The following is a 20,397-nucleotide window of genomic DNA, read 5'->3' on the forward strand; positions in this document are numbered from 1 at the left end:
GACCTAGTCCGCATCATTGCTTACAATATCTTTCAACTTGGTCTTTCTCTAGGAACGTATTGAAACAGGGAGCTACAACGTGAGCTATTTATCTACAACATATTTGCAAAGACAATTTACACTATGTTCATGATAATTAAGTTCATCGAATCAAATTATTTAATGAACTCCCACTCAGATAGAAATCCCTCTAGTTATCTAAGTGAAACATGATCCGAGTCAACTAGGCCGTGTCTGATCATCACGTGAGACGGACTAGTCAACATCGGTGAACATCTTCATCTTGATCGTATCTTCTATACAAATCATGCTCGACCATTCGGTCTTCCGTGTTTCGAGGCCATGTCTGTACATGCTAGGCTTGTCAAATCAACTTTTCGAGTAGATGATTTTTCATATAAAAAACTTTTTAATCCGAGTTCGTATGCAAAAGTTATTCCCATTTTACAAATTCCAAAGAGATTTTGTAAATAAAGTCGAAATTCATATTTGTATATTTTCCTAACAACTAGACCACATATCACATGTGAAACTTATTTTATTTTATTTTTTTGACATTTCCATCATTTTATTTTATTTTTTTTAAAACTGAAAAGGCGGTCCACGGGGAAGGGGGTAGAGTTTGAAAATGGGACCTTTAGTACCAGTTCGTGGCACGAACCAGGACTAAAGGTCTCATCCCCATTGGTCCCGGTTCGTGCCTCAAACCGGGACTAAAGGTCTAATCTTTAGTCCCGGTTTGTGGCACGAACCGGGACCAATGGTTGTGGGCCAGGAGCGAGGCCCATTGGTCCCGGTCCATCCCACCAACCGGGACCAAAAGGTCTAGATGAACCGGGACTAATGCCTTAGCCGCACGAACCGGGACCAATGCTCACATTAGTCCCGGTTCTAGACTGAACCGGGACTAATGGGCTAAGCCGGCCTAGACCATAGCCCTGTTTTCTACTAGTGTGTGCCTCTAACTCGGCCAGCTCTGCGGCCATCCTGGTGTTCTCTGCTGCCATATCTACCTTAGCTTGAGCTATCTGATCATTCACCTTTGTAATTTCTATGTTATGCTGATCCTGATCTGACAGATTAACCTCAGCTGCCAGCAATTTTTCCAAAGTGTCGAATAAATCGGACAAAACCTGAACCCGTGCTGGCGCGGGGCCTCCTGCCCCAGCGGGTGTTGCAGCTACTGAACCAGAAATCATTGCCACTGCGGTAGAAGAATGCTGCACCGACTGCGTACCAGCCATGAAAATCGCAACTCGGCTCGGCGGATCAGAGAGGTCCGGAATACTGTCGCCATCGGAACCGCCACTAATCCGGCCATCATGCAGCTGATACAGCGACACAGTTTCTCCGGTTGAAGACTCGTCATCAGAGTAAACGACGATTTCGCCACCAGATACCGATCTATCCTCAGATTCCGCTCCATGGATGACTCCCACGAAGGCACGCCTTACAACAGGCTGAACTTGGGCAGATCTTGCACGCTGAGCCGTCTCGACAATGTCGGTGCAGATGTCCGGCTCAGGGCCCAGTTCACCGATCTTGCCAATGAAGACGTGTATTCCGCCAAAGGGGACCCCCGTACTCGATCGAGCCGGCCTCGGGGCCCCGGTTTGCATCGTCGATGTAGAGCTTGCCGCGACGACTCTTGGTCATCCGGCCCACAGCGTATCCCTTGAGTCCTTCGAAGCTACTCTTCAAGAACTCGCAACCATCGTTCGATAGCCCCACGGTGGGCGCCAACTGTCGTGGTTTTGTCACGGCAGCTGTCCTAGTGAGAGGACTTAGTCGTGGAGCCATTGCGACGGGTTAGCTTAAAGGGGTTAAAGCAGACAAGGGACGCAAGAATTATACTGGTTCGGCTCCTTACGATGAAGGTAAAAGCCTACTCCAGTTGTGATGGAATTGCTAGGGTTTTGATGACCAGGGAGCGAATCCGCTTTTCCTGGCTCTCGAGTTATTGTTTTTTTGCCCCTAAACTGCCGCGGGTCGTCCCTTTATATACACAGGTTAACATCCGGCGGTTTACAGAATCCGGAGGCCCACTCATAGACGTACCCGGCTCGGTTTCTACCTTTCCTTGTCTTACAACATAAGTTACATATCATATGGCGGTTTATGTCTACGGGCCCAAATCCGGCTTTGGGCCCTGGGCCTTCATATTAGATCTCCTCCGTAAAGCGCCATACTTCTTGTCTTCATGGGCTTTAAACATGACTAACTCATTGTGGGCATAACCCGGCCCCTCATTGCCGGTTTATACTTAGTAGTAATATCCCCAACACTACTGGAAATTTTTGTATACGCCGGGTGCCAGGCTCTTCGCCGAGAGCCAAATCACGGGCAGTCGGCAAAGTAACAGACACCGAGAGGGCCTGTCGGCAACAGGCACATCTCGGTAAACACAGGGTATTGCCGAGAGCCATGCAGTGCCCGCATAGCAAAGCTTTGCCACATGGCACATCCGGCGGCGGTTAACCACATGGTCATGACTGGACTTCTTTACCGAGAGCAGCTCTCGGAACAGCAACAGTTGTCGATTTAGTCCCACCTCACAAACCTGTTTAAATAGTATGATAGTCCAATTGCATTAAACTTCGGTATTGTTACCGCCCTCGCCGGGGGATACACCAACGGCGGGTTGTTACCGCCCTCGAGGTGCGTCAGCACGCCCTTGAGTGTGCGGCCGGGGACGCCGCACCACAGGTGGCGCCCCTTGCTGTTCTTCAGGCCGCCGACCACCGTCACGCCGTTGGTGGACGCCAGCCGCTGCTGCTGACGATGTTGGAAGTACACCGCCCAAGCCGCGTGATTGTCGGTGACGTACTAGGGGAGGGAGAGCTGGGCATCGGTGAGGGAGGCGCGCACGACCTCGACCTCGTCGACGAAGTAGGAGGGTTTAGCCACGGCCTCGGGCAACGGGGAAATGGGCACTCCCCCGTTGCTGAGCTGCCAGCCCGTCGGCCCGGCGCGCATGTCCGACGGCGCCGGGATGTTCGCCTAGAACAGGAGCCATGACTCCTGTTCACGGAGTGTGCGGCGGCCGAAGCTGTTGGCCGCCACTTCGTCTCCGGGGAAACGCTCGGCCATCGGGAAAGGGGGAGGGAGAGGGAGGGGCTGGGTGGCGGCTCACGGGAGAGGGAGAGGGAGGGCTCGGCGGCGGCGTTCGGGAGAGGTAAAACTCGGCGACGAGGGCGGGGCTGGTGTGGCCACAGGCGAGCGAGGCCACCGGCTTATATAGCCGCGCCGTGCCCGTGTGTACGCGTGCGAGGGAGGGGAGGCGTCGGCGCGCCGTCCCGTGACGCGCCGCCCGTGAGGAATCAATGGCAAGGCTGCCCGGCGGCAGCCTGGCCATTGATTTCCCGCGCGGGAAACCGAGGCGTTGGGGGAGGACGAGGCGCGGTGTCGCTGACGCGGCTGGCCCGTGGCTTTTTCGCGCCAAAACCGCTCGCCCCGGCGCCCCACAGCGTGCCGGGTTCGCCCTGGGTCCGAAAGCACTGATTTCGGCCCAGGCCGGCGAAAATCAGGCTCCTGGAGGCGCGAGTGGGCCGTTTTTTCGACGACGCCGCGAAAAAATCACCTAGGGAGGCCTCCCTGTGGGCGTGGCTGGAGATGCTCTAAAGTATCTTTGCACACGAGTCCTTGATCTATGGCTGTTGGTGAGTCCTTGTAACCCAATGTCTTCTATTACGGGCTCCATTACAAATGTGAAAGGATGTATTGATTGTGAATTCCTTGCATATGAACACTCTTCTATAAGTAGTAACTTTGTGCTTTCTAGGGATTTTGTCCTATTTCTTTTTAGTCTAAATACAAGATCATCTTTTTTGTGAGATACACTTGACTGTCAATTTGATAGATCAATAAATTAGTGCCAACAAATCTAACAAACAACTTATTAACATTAATGTTTGAAGAATTTACCCACCTTTAAACCTTTGAAATTTTCCACCTATAGCTAGCCTAACCATCCGCCTACAGATTCTCAAATTATTTCATCCACGGACTCCTTCATCCCAGGCGCCTATAATTCTATAACCTTGTAATGAGCAACTCCAACAAAGGAAACTGCCGGCTCGATACTTCACCATTTTAGACGAGGTGAACTTGCTGTGATGTCCGACAGCCCTATGAGAAATATAGGATTAACTATGTATCGTATATTTTTCAAAATATCTTTTGCTAAGTAAATAACAAGACATTTCCAATGCATGTCACGGGCTACTAGCATAAGCTAGGAGCAGCTAGCTAATGTTGATGCATTTGATTGAGTAGATTTTGACGGCTTAGACTTGAACTATGTTAATCTACCTCAATTCCACATATGGCTCAATCCAGTCCGGCCAACGCGCCAGCATCCTCAAAGGCTTTGATGAGGTCTCAGGCCTCCAAACCAACTTCAACAAGAGTTCGATCGTCCCAATCAAATGTGCACACCTAAACCTCGAGCATATCACTCAAACCTTGCCGGCGGTGAGGGCTTCTTTTTCGATGAGATACTTGGGGCTTCCACTCTCTGTGTGGCAACTCAAGAAAGTGGACTTTCAATTCCTAGGGGACAAGACGGTGGCCAAGCTCATCCCATGGGAGGGCAACAACATTACCACCGTCGGGCGCACCACACTTGTCAAATCTTCACTCGCCTCGCAAGTGGTCTACTACATCACACCGCTGATTGCCCCCCCCCCCCCGAGCATCCTAGACAGCACAAACAAGATTGCGAGGGCATTCCTTTGGTCCGGCGCGGACAGGACAACTGGTGCCAAGTGCAAGGTCAACTGGGACATGGTCTGCCGACCTTTTGAGAGCGGAGGTCTTGGAGTACTGAACACAACTAAATTTGCAAGAGCCCTAAGAATTAGATGGCCTTGGTTCGAGTGGAAGGAACCAACGAGAATGTGGGTCGGCATGGGAAATCTTTGCGATGAGATGGACCTCAACCTCTTCTATGCATGCACAACAATCACGGTTGGTAATGGGGCGAGGACCCCTTTTTGGGAAGCTCCATGGGTTCAAGACCGGAAGCCTAAGGAAATCACGCCTCTTATCTTCGAGGCATCCTCGAGGAAAAATTGGAAAGTCAAAGATGCGCTCCTCAATGATGCATGGATCTCCAAGATTAAGATCACGATAAGCTTCACCGTCGAGCACATTAGGCAATTCATAAACCTTTGGACTTTCATCAATGGCTTTCATCTTGTGGAGCACGTCGAGGCTGAAATCATCTGGAAGCACACTGAGAATGGGCAATACTCGTCGGCAAGCGCTTACTTGGCACAATTCATGGGCTCCACACACTCTCCAATGCCACATGCGGTGTGGAAAGCCTGGGCGCCGCCTAAAGTGAAGTTCTTCGCCTGGTTGGCTATCCAAGATAGGATTTGGATAGCTGACAGATTGGCAAAGTGTGGGTGGCCAAATTGCGACCTTTGCCCCCTATGCAAGCGTGTGCAAGAGTCCGGCGCCCACATCTTCTACAAATGTAGATTCACCATTTGCCTTTGGAATTTGGTCAATGAATGGCTACACCTTGAGCACCTTGACACTTCTACATGGCATCTTGAGCAATCTGTCAAAGATTGGTGGGTCAACTGCTCCAACATCTCCATGCCAAATCGCAAGGCCCGGGCTTCCCTTACCATGCTAATATCTTGGGCTATTTGGAATGAACGAAATGGGAGGGTCTTCCGCAACAAGTCCTCTCCGCCAACAATCTTGCTCAACAACATCAAGCTTGAAGCTAAACTCTGGGTCGCTGCGGGCGCAAAAAAGTTAGGGACCATCATTCCGGGAGAGTAAAACCATTGTAGTTTGCGGGCCTGTAAAAAAATTTCCTTTCCTTCTTAATTAATATATGCGGCAAATCTTTTGCCCGTTTCAAAAAAAATCCCATAACATGTTTTTTGCGGGATAATCCCATAACATGGTAGCGTCAATGATTGCAGCTTTATAAATAGAACGTGTCATATTTGCTCCGTTTTGCACTAGTAGAAAAAGGGTCAAACGTGAAGCACATTAGTGCCGGTTCCAACGGCTAGCCGGGCCGCTGTCATTAGTATCGGTTTGTGGCGAACCTTTAGCACCGGTTCGTGGCGAACCTTTAGCAAAGAGTTTTACCTTCCTGATTTCTATCGTTTGCGGTCTTAAGCACCGCGAACAGCTCCGGGATCAACTCCATCCCTTGCATGTCACAGTTCATCACGATGATCTAGTAGCTTAGTGATAGTGGCTAGAGAACTCTATCAATCACTATCTTATCTGGAAGTTTAACTCCCACTTGATTTAAGTGATTGTAGCACCCAGACATTCTGAGCACATACTCACTAGCTGAGCTATTCTCCTCCATCTTGTTGGCAAAAGAACTTGTCAGAGGTCTCACACCTCTCAACATGGGCATGAGCCTGAAATCCCAATTTCAGCTCTTGGAACATCTCATATGTTCTATGGCGTTCAAAATGTCATTGGAATCCCGATTCTAAGCCGTAAAGTATGGTGCACTAAACTATCAAGTAGTCATCAGGACGTGTCTGTCAGGTGTTCACAACATCCACAGACGATGTTGTAGGGGTTTGCACATCGAGCGGTGCATCAAAGACGTAAGCCTTCTGTGTAGCAGTGAGGACACTCCTCGGACTACGGACCTAGTCCGCATCATTGCTTACAATATCTTTCAACTTGGTCTTTCTCTAGGAACATATTGAAACAGGGAGCTACAACGCGAGCTATTTATCTACAACATATTTGCAAAGACAATTTACACTATGTTCATGATAATTAAGTTCATCTAATCAAATTATTTAATGAACTCCCACTCAGATAGACATCCCTCTAGTCATCTAAGTGAAACATGATCCGAGTCAACTAGGCCGTGTCTGATCATCACGTGAGACGGACTAGTCAACATCGGTGAACATCTTCATGTTGATCGTATCTTCTATACGACTCATGCTCGACCTTTCGGTCTTCCGCGTTTCGAGGCCATGTCTGTACATGCTAGGCTCGTCAAATCAACTTTTCGAGTAGATGATTTTTCATATAAAAAACTTTTTAATCCGAGTTCGTATGCAAAAGTTATGCCCATTTTACAAATTCCAGAGAGATTTTGTAAATAAAGTCGAAATTCATATTTGTAAATTTTCCCAACAACTAGACCACATATCACATGTGAAACTTATTTTCTTTTATTTTTTTGACATTTCCATCATTTTCTTTTATTTTTTTTAAAACTGAAAAGGCGGTCCCCCGGGGGGCGGGGGGGGGGGGGGGGGGGGGCGGGTAGAGTTTGAAAATGGGACCTTTAGTATCGGTTTGTGGCACGAACCGGGACTAAAGGTCTCATCCCCATTGGTCCCGGTTCGTGCCTCAAACCGGGACTAAAGGTCTAATCTTTAGTCCCGGTTTGTGGCACGAACCGGGACCAATGGTTGTGGGCCAGGAGCGAGGCCCATTGGTCCCGGTTCATCCCACCAACCGGGACCAAAAGGTCTAGATGAACCGGGACTAATGCCTTAGCCGCACGAACCGGGACCAATGCTCACATTAGTCCCGGTTCTAGACTGAACCGGGACTAATGGGCTAAGCCGGCCTGGACCATAGCCTTGTTTTCTACTAGTGTGTGCCTCTAACTCGGCCAGCTCTGTGGCCATCCTGGTGTTCTCTGCTGCCATATCTACCTTAGCTTGAGCTATCTGATCATTCACCTTTGTAATTTCTATGTTATGCTGATCCTGAACTGACAGATTAACCTCAGCTGCCAGCAATTTTGCCAAAGTGTCGAATAAATCAGACAAAACCTGAACCGGTGCTGGCGCGGGGCCTCCTGCCCCAGCAGGTGTTGCAGCTACTGAAGCGGGCTGGGTGGCGGCTCACGGGAGAGGGAGAGGGAGGGCTTGGCGGCGGCGTTCGGGAGAGGTAAAACTCGGCGGCGAAGGCGGGGCTGGTGTGGCCACAGGCGAGCAAGGCCACCGGCTTATATAGCCGCGCCGCGGCCGTGTTTACGCGTGCGAGGGAGGGGAGGCGTCGGCGCGCCGTCCCGTGAAGCGCCGCCCGTGAGGAATCAATGGCAAGGCTGCCCGGCGGCAGCCTTGACATTGATTTCCCGCATGGGAAACCGAGGCGTTGGGGGAGGACGAGGCGCGGTGTCGCTGACGCGGCTGGCCCGTGGATTTTTCGCGCCAAAACCGCTCGCCCCAGCGCCCCACAGCGCGCCGGGTTCGCCCTGGGTCCGCCAGCACTGATTTCGGCCCAGGCCGGCGAAAATCGGGCTCCTCGAGGCGCGAGTGTGCCGTTTTTTCGACGCCGCCGTGAAAAAATCACCTGGGGAGGCCTCCCTGTGGGCGTGGCTGGAGATGCTCTAAAGTATCTTTGCACACGAGTCCTTGATCTATGGCTGTTGGTGAATCCTTGTAACCCAATGTCTTCTATTACGCGCTCCATTACAAATGTGAAAGGATGTATTGATTGTGAATTCCTTGCATATGAACACTCTTCTATAAGTAGTAACTTTGTGCTTTCTAGGGATTTTGTCCTATTTCTTTTTAGTCTAAATACAAGATCATCTTTTTTGTGAGATACACTTGACTGTCAATTTGATAGATCAATAAATTAGTGCCAACAAATCTAACAAACAACTTATTAACATTAATGTTTGAAGAATTTACCCACCTTTAAACCCTTGAAATTTTCCACCTATAGCTAGCCTAACCATCCGCCTACAGATTCTCAAATTATTTCATCCACGGACTCCTTCATCCCAGGCGCCTATAATTCTATAACCTTGTAATGAGCAGCTCCAACAAAGGAAACTGCCGGCTCGATACTTCACCATTTTAGACGAGGTGAACTTGCTGTGATGTCCGACATCCTATGAGCAATATAGGATTAACTGTGTATCGTATATTTTTCAAAATATCTTTTGCTAAGTAAATAACAAGACATTTCCAATGCATGTCACGGGCTACTAGCATAAGCTAGGAGCAGCTAGCTAATGTTGATGCATTTGATTGAGTAGATTTTGACGTCTTAGACTTGAACTATGTTAATCTACCTCAATTCCACATATGGCTCAATCCAGTCCGGCCAACGCGCCACCATCCTCAAAGGCTTTGATGAGGTCTCAGGCCTCCAAACCAACTTCAACAAGAGCTCGATCGTCCCAATCAAATGTGCACACCTAAACCTCGAGCATATCACTCAAACCTTGCCGGCGGTGAGGGCTTCTTTTCCGATGAGATACTTGGGGCTTCCACTCTCTGTGTGGCAACTCAAGAAAGTGGAATTTCAATTCCTAGAGGACAAGACGGTGGCCAAGCTCATCCCATGGGAGGGCAACAACATTACCACCATCGGGCGCACCACACTTGTCAAATCTTCACTCGCCTCGCAAGTGGTCTACTACATCACACCGCTGATTGCCCCCCCCCGAGCATCCTAGACAGCACAAACAAGATTGCGAGGGCATTCCTTTGGTCCGGCACGGACAGGACAACTGGTGCCAAGTGCAAGGTCAACTGGGACATGGTCTGCCGACCTTTTGAGAGCGGAGGTCTTGGAGTACTGAACACAACTAAATTTGCAAGAGCCCTAAGAATTAGATGGCCTTGGTTCGAGTGGAAGGAACCAACGAGAATGTGGGTCGGCATGGGAAATCTTTGCGATGAGATGGACCTCAACCTCTTCTACGCATGCACAACAATCACGGTTGGTAATGGGGCGAGGACCCCTTTTTGGGAAGCTCCATGGGTTCAAGACCGGAAGCCTAAGGAAATCGCGCCTCTTATCTTCGAGGCATCCTCGAGGAAAAATTGGAAAGTCAAAGATGCGCTCCTCAATGATGCATGGATCTCCAAGATTAAGATCACGATAAGCTTCACCGTCGAGCACATTAGGCAATTCATAAACCTTTGGACTTTCATCAATGGCTTTCATCTTGTGGAGCACGTCGAGGCTGAAGTCATCTGGAAGCACACTGAGAATGGGCAATACTCGTCGGCAAGCGCTTACTTGGCACAATTCGTGGGCTCCACACACTCTCCAATGCCACATGCGGTGTGGAAAGCCTGGGCGCCGCCTAAAATGAAGTTCTTCGCGTGGTTGGCTATCCAAGATAGGATTTGGACAGCTGACAGATTGGCAAAGTGTGGGTGGCCAAATTGCGACCTTTGCCCCCTATGCAAGCGTGTGCAAGAGTCCGGCGCCCACATCTTCTACAAATGTAGATTCACCATTTGCCTTTGGAATTTGGTCAATGAATGGCTACACCTTGAGCACCTTGACACTTCTACATGGCATCTTGAGCAATCTGTCAAAGATTGGTGGGTCAACTGCTCCAACATCTCCATGCCAAATCGCAAGGCCCGGGCTTCCCTTACCATGCTAATATCTTGGGCTATTTGGAATGAACGAAATGGGAGGGTCTTCCGCAACAAGTCCTCTCCGCCAACAATCTTGCTCAACAACATCAAGCTTGAAGCTAAACTCTGGGTCGCCGCGGGCGCAAAAAAGTTAGGGACCATCATTCCGGGAGAGTAAAACCATTGTAGTTTGCGGGCCTGTAACAAAAATTTCCTTTCCTTCTTAATTAATATATGCGGCAAATCTTTTGCCCGTTTCAAAAAAAATCCCATAACATGTTTTTTGCGGGATAATCCCATAACATGGTAGCGTCAATGATTGCAGCTTTATAAATAGAAGGTGTCATATTTGCTCCGTTTTGCACTAGTAGAAAAAGGGTCAAACGTGAAGCACATTAGTGCCGGTTCCAACGGCTAGCCGGGCCGCTGTCATTAGTATCGGTTTGTGGTGAACCTTTAGCACCGGTTCGTGGCGAACCTTTAGCAAAGAGTTTTACCTTCCTGATTTCTATCGTTTGCGGTCTTAAGCACCGCGAACAGCTCCGAGATCAACTCCATCCCTTGCATGTCATAGTTCATCACGATGATCTAGTAGCTTAGTGATAGTGGCTAGAGAACTCTATCAATCACTATCTTATCTGGAAGTTTAACTCCCACTTGATTTAAGTGATTGTAGCACCCAGACATTCTGAGCACATACTCACTAGCTGAGCTATTCTCCTCCATCTTGTTGGCAAAAGAACTTGTCAGAGGTCTCACACCTCTCAACATGGGCATGAGCCTGAAATCCCAATTTCAGCTCTTGGAACATCTCATATGTTCTATGGCGTTCAAAACGTCATTGGAATCCTGATTCTAAGCCGTAAAGTATGGTGCACTAAACTATCAAGTAGTCATCAGGACGTGTCTGTCAGGTGTTCACAACATCCACAGACGATGTTGTAGGGGTTTGCACATCGAGCGGTGCATCAAAGATGTAAGCCTTCTGTGTAGCAGTGAGGACACTCCTCGGACTACGGACCTAGTCCGCATCATTGCTTACAATATCTTTCAACTTGGTCTTTCTCTAGGAACGTATTGAAACAGGGAGCTACAACGTGAGCTATTTATCTACAACATATTTGCAAAGACAATTTACACTATGTTCATGATAATTAAGTTCATCTAATCAAATTATTTAATGAACTCCCACTCAGATAGACATCCCTCTAGTCATCTAAGTGAAACATGATCCGAGTCAACTAGGCCGTGTCTGATCATCACGTGAGACGGACTAGTCAACATTGGTGAACATCTTCATGTTGATCGTATCTTCTATACGACTCATGCTCGACCTTTCGGTCTTCCGTGTTTCGAGGCCATGTCTGTACATGCTAGGCTCGTCAAATCAACTTTTCGAGTAGATGATTTTTCATATAAAAAACTTTTTAATCCGAGTTCGTATGCAAAAGTTATGCCCATTTTACAAATTCCAGAGAGATTTTGTAAATAAAGTCAAAATTCATATTTGTAAATTTTCCCAACAACTAGACCACATATCACATGTGAAACTTATTTTCTTTTATTTTTTTGACATTTCCATCATTTTCTTTTATTTTTTTTAAAACTGAAAAGGCGGTCCACAAGGGGGGGGGGGGTAGAGTTTGAAAATGGGTCCTTTAGTACCGGTTCGTGGCACGAACCGGGACTAAAGGTCTCATCCCCATTGGTCCCGGTTCGTGCCTCAAACCGGGACTAAAGGTCTAATCTTTAGTCCCGGTTTGTGGCACGAACCGGGACCAATGGTTGTGGGCCAGGAGCGAGGCCCATTGGTCCCGGTTCATCCCACCAACCGGGACCAAAAGGTCTAGATGAACCGGGACTAATGCCTTAGCCGCACGAACCGGGACCAATGCTCACATTAGTCCCGGTTCTAGACTGAACCGGGACTAATGGACTAAGCCGGCCTGGACCATAGCCCTGTTTTCTACTAGTGTGTGCCTCTAACTCGGCCAGCTCTGCGGCCATCCTGGTGTTCTCTGCTGCCATATCTACCTTAGCTTGAGCTATCTGATCATTCACCTTTGTAATTTCTATGTTATGCTGATCCTGATCTGACAGATTAACCTCAGCTGCCAGCAATTTTGCCAAAGTGTCGAATAAATCAGACAAAACCTAAACCGGTGCTGGCGCGGGGCCTCCTTCCCCAGCGGGTGTTGCAGCTACTGAAGCGGGCTGGGTGGCGGCTCACGGGAGAGGGAGAGGGAGGGCTCGGCGGCGGCGTTCGGGAGAGGTAAAACTCGGCGGCGAGGGCGGGGCTGGTGTGGCCACAGGCGAGCGAGGCCACCGGCTTATATAGCCGCGCCGCGCCCGTGTGTACGCGTGCGAGGGAGGGGAGGCGTCGGCGCGCCGCCCCGTGACGCGCCGCCCGTGAGGAATCAATTGCAATGCTGCCCGGCGGCAGCCTTGCCATTGATTTCCCGCGCAGGAAACCGAGGCGTTGGGGGAGGACGAGGCGTGGTGTCGCTGACGCGGCTGGCCCGTGGCTTTTTCGCGCCAAAACCGCTCGCCCCGGCGCCTCACAGCGTGCCGGGTTCGCCCTGGGTCCGCCAGCACTGATTTCGGCCCAGGCCGGCGAAAATCGGGCTCCTGGAGGCGCGAGTGGGCCGTTTTTTCGACGCCGCCGCGAAAAAATCACCTGGGGAGGCCTCCCTGTGGGCGTGGCTGGAGATGCTCTAAAGTATCTTTGCACACGAGTCCTTGATGTATGGCTGTTGGTGAGTCCTTGTAACCCAATGTCTTCTATTACGGGCTCCATTACAAATGTGAAAGGATGTATTGATTGTGAATTCCTTGCATATGAACACTCTTCTATAAGTAGTAACTTTGTGCTTTCTAGGGATTTTGTCCTATTTCTTTTTAGTCTAAATACAAGATCATCTTTTTTCTGAGATACACTTGACTGTCAATTTGATAGATCAATAAATTAGTGCCAACAAATCTAACAAACAACTTATTAACATTAATGTTTGAAGAATTAACCCACCTTTAAACCTTTGAAATTTTCCACCTATAGCTAGCCTAACCATCCGCCTACAGATTCTCAAATTATTTCATCCACGGACTCCTTCATCCCAGGCGCCTATAATTCTATAACCTTGTAATGAGCAGCTCCAACAAAGGAAACTGCCGGCTCGATACTTCACCATTTTAGACGAGGTGAACTTGCTGTGATGTCCGACATCCTATGAGCAATATAGGATTAACTGTGTATCGTATATTTTTCAAAATATCTTTTGCTAAGTAAATAACAAGACATTTCCAATGCATGTCACGGGCTACTAGCATAAGCTAGGAGCAGCTAGCTAATGTTGATGCATTTGATTGAGTAGATTTTGACGGCTTAGACTTGAACTATGTTAATCTACCTCAATTCCACATATGGCTCAATCCAGTCCGGCCAACGCGCCAGCATCCTCAAAGGCTTTGATGAGGTCTCAGGCCTCCAAACCAACTTCAACAAGAGCTCGATCGTCCCAATCAAATGTGCACACCTAAACCTCGAGCATATCACTCAAACCTTGCCGGCGGTGAGGGCTTCTTTTCCGATGAGATACTTGGGGCTTCCACTCTCTGTGTGGCAACTCAAGAAAGTGGACTTTCAATTCCTAGAGGACAAGATGGTGTCCAAGCTCATCCCATGGGAGGGCAACAACATTACCACCATCGGGCGCACCACACTTGTCAAATCTTCACTCGCCTCGCAAGTGGTCTACTACATCACACCGCTGATTGCCCCCCCCCCCCCGAGCATCCTAGACAGCACAAACAAGATTGCGAGGGCATTCCTTTGGTCCGGCGCGGACAGGACAACTGGTGCCAAGTGCAAGGTCAACTGGGACATGGTCTGCCGACCTTTTGAGAGCGGAGGTCTTGGAGTACTGAACACAACTAAATTTGCAAGAGCCCTAAGAATTAGATGGCCTTGGTTCGAGTGGAAGGAACCAACGAGAATGTGGGTTGGCATGGGAAATCTTTGCGATGAGATGGACCTCAACCTCTTCTACGCATGCACAACAATCACGGTTGGTAATGGGGCGAGGACCCCTTTTTGGGAAGCTCCATGGGTTCAAGACCGGAAGCCTAAGGAAATCACGCCTCTTATCTTCGAGGCATCCTCGAGGAAAAATTGGAAAGTCAAAGATGCGTTCCTCAATGATGCATGGATCTCCAAGATTAAGATCACGATAAGCTTCACCGTCGAGCACATTAGGCAATTCATAAACCTTTGGACTTTCATCAATGGCTTTCATCTTGTGGAGCACGTCGAGGCTGAAATCATCTGGAAGCACACTGAGAATGGGAAATACTCGTCGGCAAGCGCTTACTTGGCACAATTCATGGGCTCCACACACTCTCCAATGCCACATGCGGTGTGGAAAGCCTGGCGCCGCCTAAAGTGAAGTTCTTCGCGTGGTTGGCTAGCCAAGATAGGATTTGGACAGCTGACAGATTGGCAAAGTGTGGGTGGCCAAATTGCGACCTTTGCCCCCTATGCAAGTGTGTGCAAGAGTCCGGCGCCCACATCTTCTACAAATGTAGATTCACCATTTGCCTTTGGAATTTGGTCAATGAATGGCTACACCTTGAGCACCTTGACACTTCTACATGGCATCTTGAGCAATCTGTCAAAGATTGGTGGGTCAACTGCTCCAACATCTCCATGCCAAATCGCAAGGCCCGGGCTTCCCTTACCATGCTAATATCTTGGGCTATTTGGAATGAACGAAATGGGAGGGTCTTCCGCAACAAGTCCTCTCCGCCAACAATCTTGCTCAACAACATCAAGCTTGAAGCTAAACTCTAGGTCGCTGCGGGCGCAAAAAAGTTAGGGACCATCATTCCGGGAGAGTACAACCATTGTAGTTTGCGGGCCTGTAACAAAAATTTCCTTTCCTTCTTAATTAATATATGCGGCAAATCTTTTGCCCGTTTCAAAAAAAATCCCATAACATGTTTTTTGCGGGATAATCCCATAACATGGTAGCGTCAATGATTGCAGCTTTATAAATAGAACGTGTCATATTTGCTCCGTTTTGCACTAGTAGAAAAAGGGTCAAACGTGAAGCACATTAGTGCCGGTTCCAACGGCTAGCCGGGCCGCTGTCATTAGTATCGGTTTGTGGCGAACCTTTAGCACCGGTTCGTGGCGAACCTTTAGCAAAGAGTTTCACCTTCCTGATTTCTATCGTTTGCGGTCTTAAGCACCGCGAACAGCTCCGGGATCAACTCCATCCCTTGCATGTCATAGTTCATCACGAAGATCTAGTAGCTTAGTGATAGTGGCTAGAGAACTCTATCAATCACTATCTTATCTGGAAGTTTAACTCCCACTTGATTTAAGTGATTGTAGCACCCAGACATTCTGAGCACATACTCACTAGCTGAGCTATTCTCCTCCATCTTGTTGGCAAAAGAACTTGTCAGAGGTCTCACACCTCTCAACATGGGCATGAGCCTGAAATCCCAATTTCAGCTCTTGGAACATCTCATATGTTCTATGGCATTCAAAAGGTCATTGGAATCCCGATTCTAAGCCGTAAAGTATGGTGCACTAAACTATCAAGTAGTCATCAGGACGTGTCTGTCAGGTGTTCACAACATCCACAGACGATGTTGTAGGGGTTTGCACATCGAGTGGTGCATCAAAGATGTAAGCCTTCTGTGTAGCAGTGAGGACACTCCTCGGACTACGGACCTAGTCCGCATCATTGCTTACAATATCTTTCAACTTGGACTTTCTCTAGGAACGTATTGAAACAGGGAGCTACAACGTGAGCTATTTATCTACAACATATTTGCAAAGACAATTTACACCATGTTCATGATAATTAAGTTCATCTAATCAAATTATTTAATGAACTCCCACTCAGATAGACATCCCTCTAGTCATCTAAGTGAAACATGATCCGAGTCAACTAGGCCGTGTCTGATCATCACGTGAGACGGACTAGTCAACATCGGTGAACATCTTCATGTTGATCGTATCTTCTATACGACTCATGCTCGACCTTTCGGTCTTCCGTGTTTCGAGGCCATGTCTGTACATGCTAGGCTCGTCAAATCAACTTTTCGAGTAGATGATTTTTCATATAAAAAACTTTTTAATCCGAGTTCGTATGCAAAAGTTATGCCCATTTTACAAATTCCAGAGAGATTTTGTAAATAAAGTCGAAATTCATATTTGTAAATTTTCCCAACAACTAGACCACATATCACATGTGAAACTTATTTTATTTTATTTTTTTGACATTTCCACGGGGGGGGGGGGGGGGGGGGTAGAGTTTGAAAATGGGACCTTTAGTACCAGTTCGTGGCACGAACCGGGACTAAAGGTCTCATCCCCATTGGTCCCGGTTCGTGCCTCAAACCGGGACTAAAGGTCTAATCTTTAGTCCCGGTTTGTGGCACGAACCGGGACCAATGGTTGTGGGCCAGGAGCGAGGCCCATTGGTCCCGGTTCATCCCACCAACCGGGACCAAAAGGTCTAGATGAACCGGGACTAATGCCTTAGCCGCACGAACCGGGACCAATGCTCACATTAGTCCCGGTTCTAGACTGAACCGGGACTAATGGGCTAAGCCGGCCTGGACCATAGCCCTGTTTTCTACTAGTGTGTGCCTCTAACTCGGCCAGCTCTGCGGCCATCCTGGTGTTCTCTGCTGCCATATCTACCTTAGCTTGAGCTATCTGATCATCCACCTTTGTAATTTCTATGTTATGCTGATCCTGATCTGACAGATTAACCTCAGCTGCCAGCAATTTTGCCAAAGTGTCGAATAAATCGGACAAAACCTGAACCGGTGCTGGCGCGGGGCCTCCTGCCCTAGCGGGTGTTGCAGCTACTGAACCGGAAATCATTGCCACTGCGGTAGAAGAATGTTGCACCGACTGCGTAACAGCCATGAAAATCGCAACTCGGCTCGGCGGATCAGAGAGGTCCGGAATACTGTCGCCATCGGAACCGCCACTAATCCGGCCATCATGCAGCTGATACAGCGACACAGTTTCTCCGGTTGAAGACTCGTCATCAGAGTAAACGACGGTTTCGCCACCAGATACCGATCTATCCTCAGATTCCGCTCCATGGATGACTCCCACGAAGGCACGCCTTACAACAGGCTGAACTTGGGCAGATCTTGCACGCTGAGCCGTCTCGACAATGTCGGTGCAGATGTCCGGCTCAGGGCCCAGTTCGCCGATCTTGCCAATGAAGACGTGTATTCCGCCAAAGGGGACCCCCGTACTCGATCGAGCCGGCCTCGGGGCCCCAGTCTGCATCGTCGATGTAGAGCTTGCCGCGACGACTCTTGGTCATCCGGCCCACAGCGTATCCCTTGAGTCCTTCGAAGCTACTCTTCAAGAACTCGCAACCATCGTTCGATAGCCCCACGGTGGGCGCCAACTGTCGTGGTTTTGTCACGGCAGCTGTCCTAGTGAGAGGACTTAGTCGTGGAGCCATTGCGATGGGTTAGCTTAAAGGGGTTAAAGCAGACAAGGGACGCAAGAATTATACTGGTTCGGCTCCTTACGATGAAGGTAAAAGCCTACTCCAGTTGTGATGGAATTGCTAGGGTTTTGATGACCAGGGAGCGAATCCGCTTTTCCTGGCTCTCGAGTTATTGTTTTTTTGCCCCTAAACTGCCGCGGGTCGTCCCTTTATATACACAGGTTAACGTCCGGCGGTTTACAGAATCCTGAGGCCCACTCATAGACGTACCCGGCTCGGTTTCTACCTTTCCTTGTCTTACAACATAAGTTACATATCATATGGCGGTTTATGTCTACGGGCCTTAATCCGGCTTTGGGCCCTGGGCCTTCATATTAGATCTCCTCCGTAAAGCGCCATACTTCTTGTCTTCATGGGCTTTAAACATGACTAACTCATTGTGGGCATAACCCGGCCCCTCATTGCCGGTTTATACTTAGTAGTAATATCCCCAACACTACTGGAAATTTTTGTATACGCCGGGTGCCAGGCTCTTCGCCGAGAGCCAAATCACGGGCAGTCGGCAAAGTAACAGACACCGAGAGGGCCTGTCAGCAACAGGCACATCTCGGTAAACACAGGGTATTGCCGAGAGCCATGCAGTGCCCGCATAGCAAAGCTTTGCCACATGGCACATCCGGCGGCGGTTAACCACATGGTCATGACTGGACTTCTTTACCAAGAGCAGCTCTCGGAACAACAACAGTTGTCGATTTAGTCCCACCTCACATACCTGTTTAAATAGTATGATGGTCCAATTGCATTAAACTTCGGTATTCATTACTAAGAATATGTATTAATTTTATGATCCAACTGCACCTTTACCGAGTGCGGCTCTCAGAATAACAATAGTTGCCGAGAGTAGCTCTCGGTAAAGATAAGGCACCCATCAAACTTTAGTCCCACATCCGTGGCATGCCTGATGCAACCGTTAAAATCCTCGGAAAATTGTACGATGGTGGAATTGGCCGGGATCTAGCATGGTGTCATGACACGACCCATGCAGGGTGTGGTCAAAGTTTGGGTGTGCTTCGAATAAGCCTCCACTCAGGCCGCTTGTAATCCACACCATCTCTGAGCTAGTCTCTGAGTACCGAGAGGGAACATGTCCGGTTTGTGAAGGAAGTCCTGGTCTTGTTGCTCCGTTGGCCTCGAAACTTTTCATTCTCTCAAAGGATGCCATCACGTGACATGTGCCAAGCCCCCGCATTTTCCAGACCCGCATGCAATATTTGAGACATTTATTGCACTGGTAGGGTTTCACCATCGGAAATTGCAGATCTGCAAGGTGACACATGAAATCATGTCCTGAAGCGACATGGAAAATCCATGCGTAGGCCATTTGTGGAGGGGTCCTGTCATTTCTGAGAGCAGCTCTCGGCATTGGTGAATATTCTGAGCGTGGCTACCGGTAAATGGGTAACCTAGATCTAAGGTATTATCTTTTACCGAGAGGAACTCTTGAAAAAGGTATAAACCCTAGATCTTTGGGTTTATACCATTACTGAGAGTCGTACCGACAGACGCTCGGTAAAGGTCCATGGGATAGTTAAACTCTCTCTCTCTCTTTCTATCTCTCTCTCTCTAACTTCCAGCGCCCCACCCCACCCCACCGGCACCCCACCACCTGCCTCGGCCGGCACCCCCACCCCACCGCCTCGGATGATGCCTCCCAGCCCTCTAGCGCACCCACCCCGTCGGCGCCCCCACCCCGCCGGCGCCTCCCACTCTGTCGGCGCCCCCTCCCCGAGCTGCCTCCCCCCCCCCCTCGGTGAGCTTCATCTCCCACCTCCCCCGAGCTTGTATGGATGCATGGATGTATGGATGCATGGGTGTATGAATGTATATATGTATGTATTAATGCATGGATTGATGTATGAATTGACACATGGATTTTTTTAGTGGTTCTTTTGTAGTTTTTTGTATGAATCAATAGATGGATGTATGAATGCATAGATGGATGCATAGAAGGATGGATGAATGCATAGATTGATGCATGGATTTTTTAGTAGATTTTTGTTGTAGTTTCTTCTAGTAGTTTTTCTTGTATTAGTTTCTTGTAGTTTTTGTGTAGATGAGAGATGAGAGATGTTTTCAGGAGGAAGAGAAATCGACTTCTGATGATGGTGGTCAATCTGGGCGAGTTCTTCTTGTGATATTCATTTGTCATGCACGATGGACTCGCCCAGCTTGACCATCACCGGAAGTTGAAATACCCGTGAGAGAGTGTCCACCATATGTACAACCACTAGAGAGTTTACACCATATTTTGACAGATGAGAGATGTTACCGACTGTTGTCGTAGTGGTTCGCTCTTCCTTTGCTCCTCCTTTGAGCAAAGGAAGAGCGACCATCACCGACAGTCGATAAGAGTCGTTCATGGAGGAAAAGAAATCGACGTCTGACGATGGTGGTTGATATGGGTGAGTTTGTGTTGTTATACCTTGATAACGCGCGATGGGCTCGCCCAGCTCGACCATCACCGGAAGTCGAAATACCCGTGAGAGAGTGTTCAT

General features: G+C 48.8%; 1 protein-coding gene across 1 annotated transcript; it reads left to right on the forward strand.

The window, feature by feature from the left end:
- The first annotated feature begins 14,011 nt into the window (after positions 1–14,011).
- On the forward strand, positions 14,012–14,794 carry LOC147967500 (uncharacterized). Its single transcript, XM_087523163.1, has one exon. The coding sequence runs from the start codon at positions 14,012–14,014 to the stop codon at positions 14,792–14,794; it is 783 nt and encodes a 260-aa protein (XP_087379289.1).
- The last annotated feature ends 5,603 nt before the right edge of the window (positions 14,795–20,397 follow it).

The sequence above is a fragment of the Triticum urartu genome, chromosome 5A (genome assembly GCF_056163025.1).
Source record: "Triticum urartu cultivar PI428250 chromosome 5A, HENAU_Tu73, whole genome shotgun sequence".
In the NCBI taxonomy this organism is placed as follows: domain Eukaryota; kingdom Viridiplantae; phylum Streptophyta; class Magnoliopsida; order Poales; family Poaceae; genus Triticum; species Triticum urartu.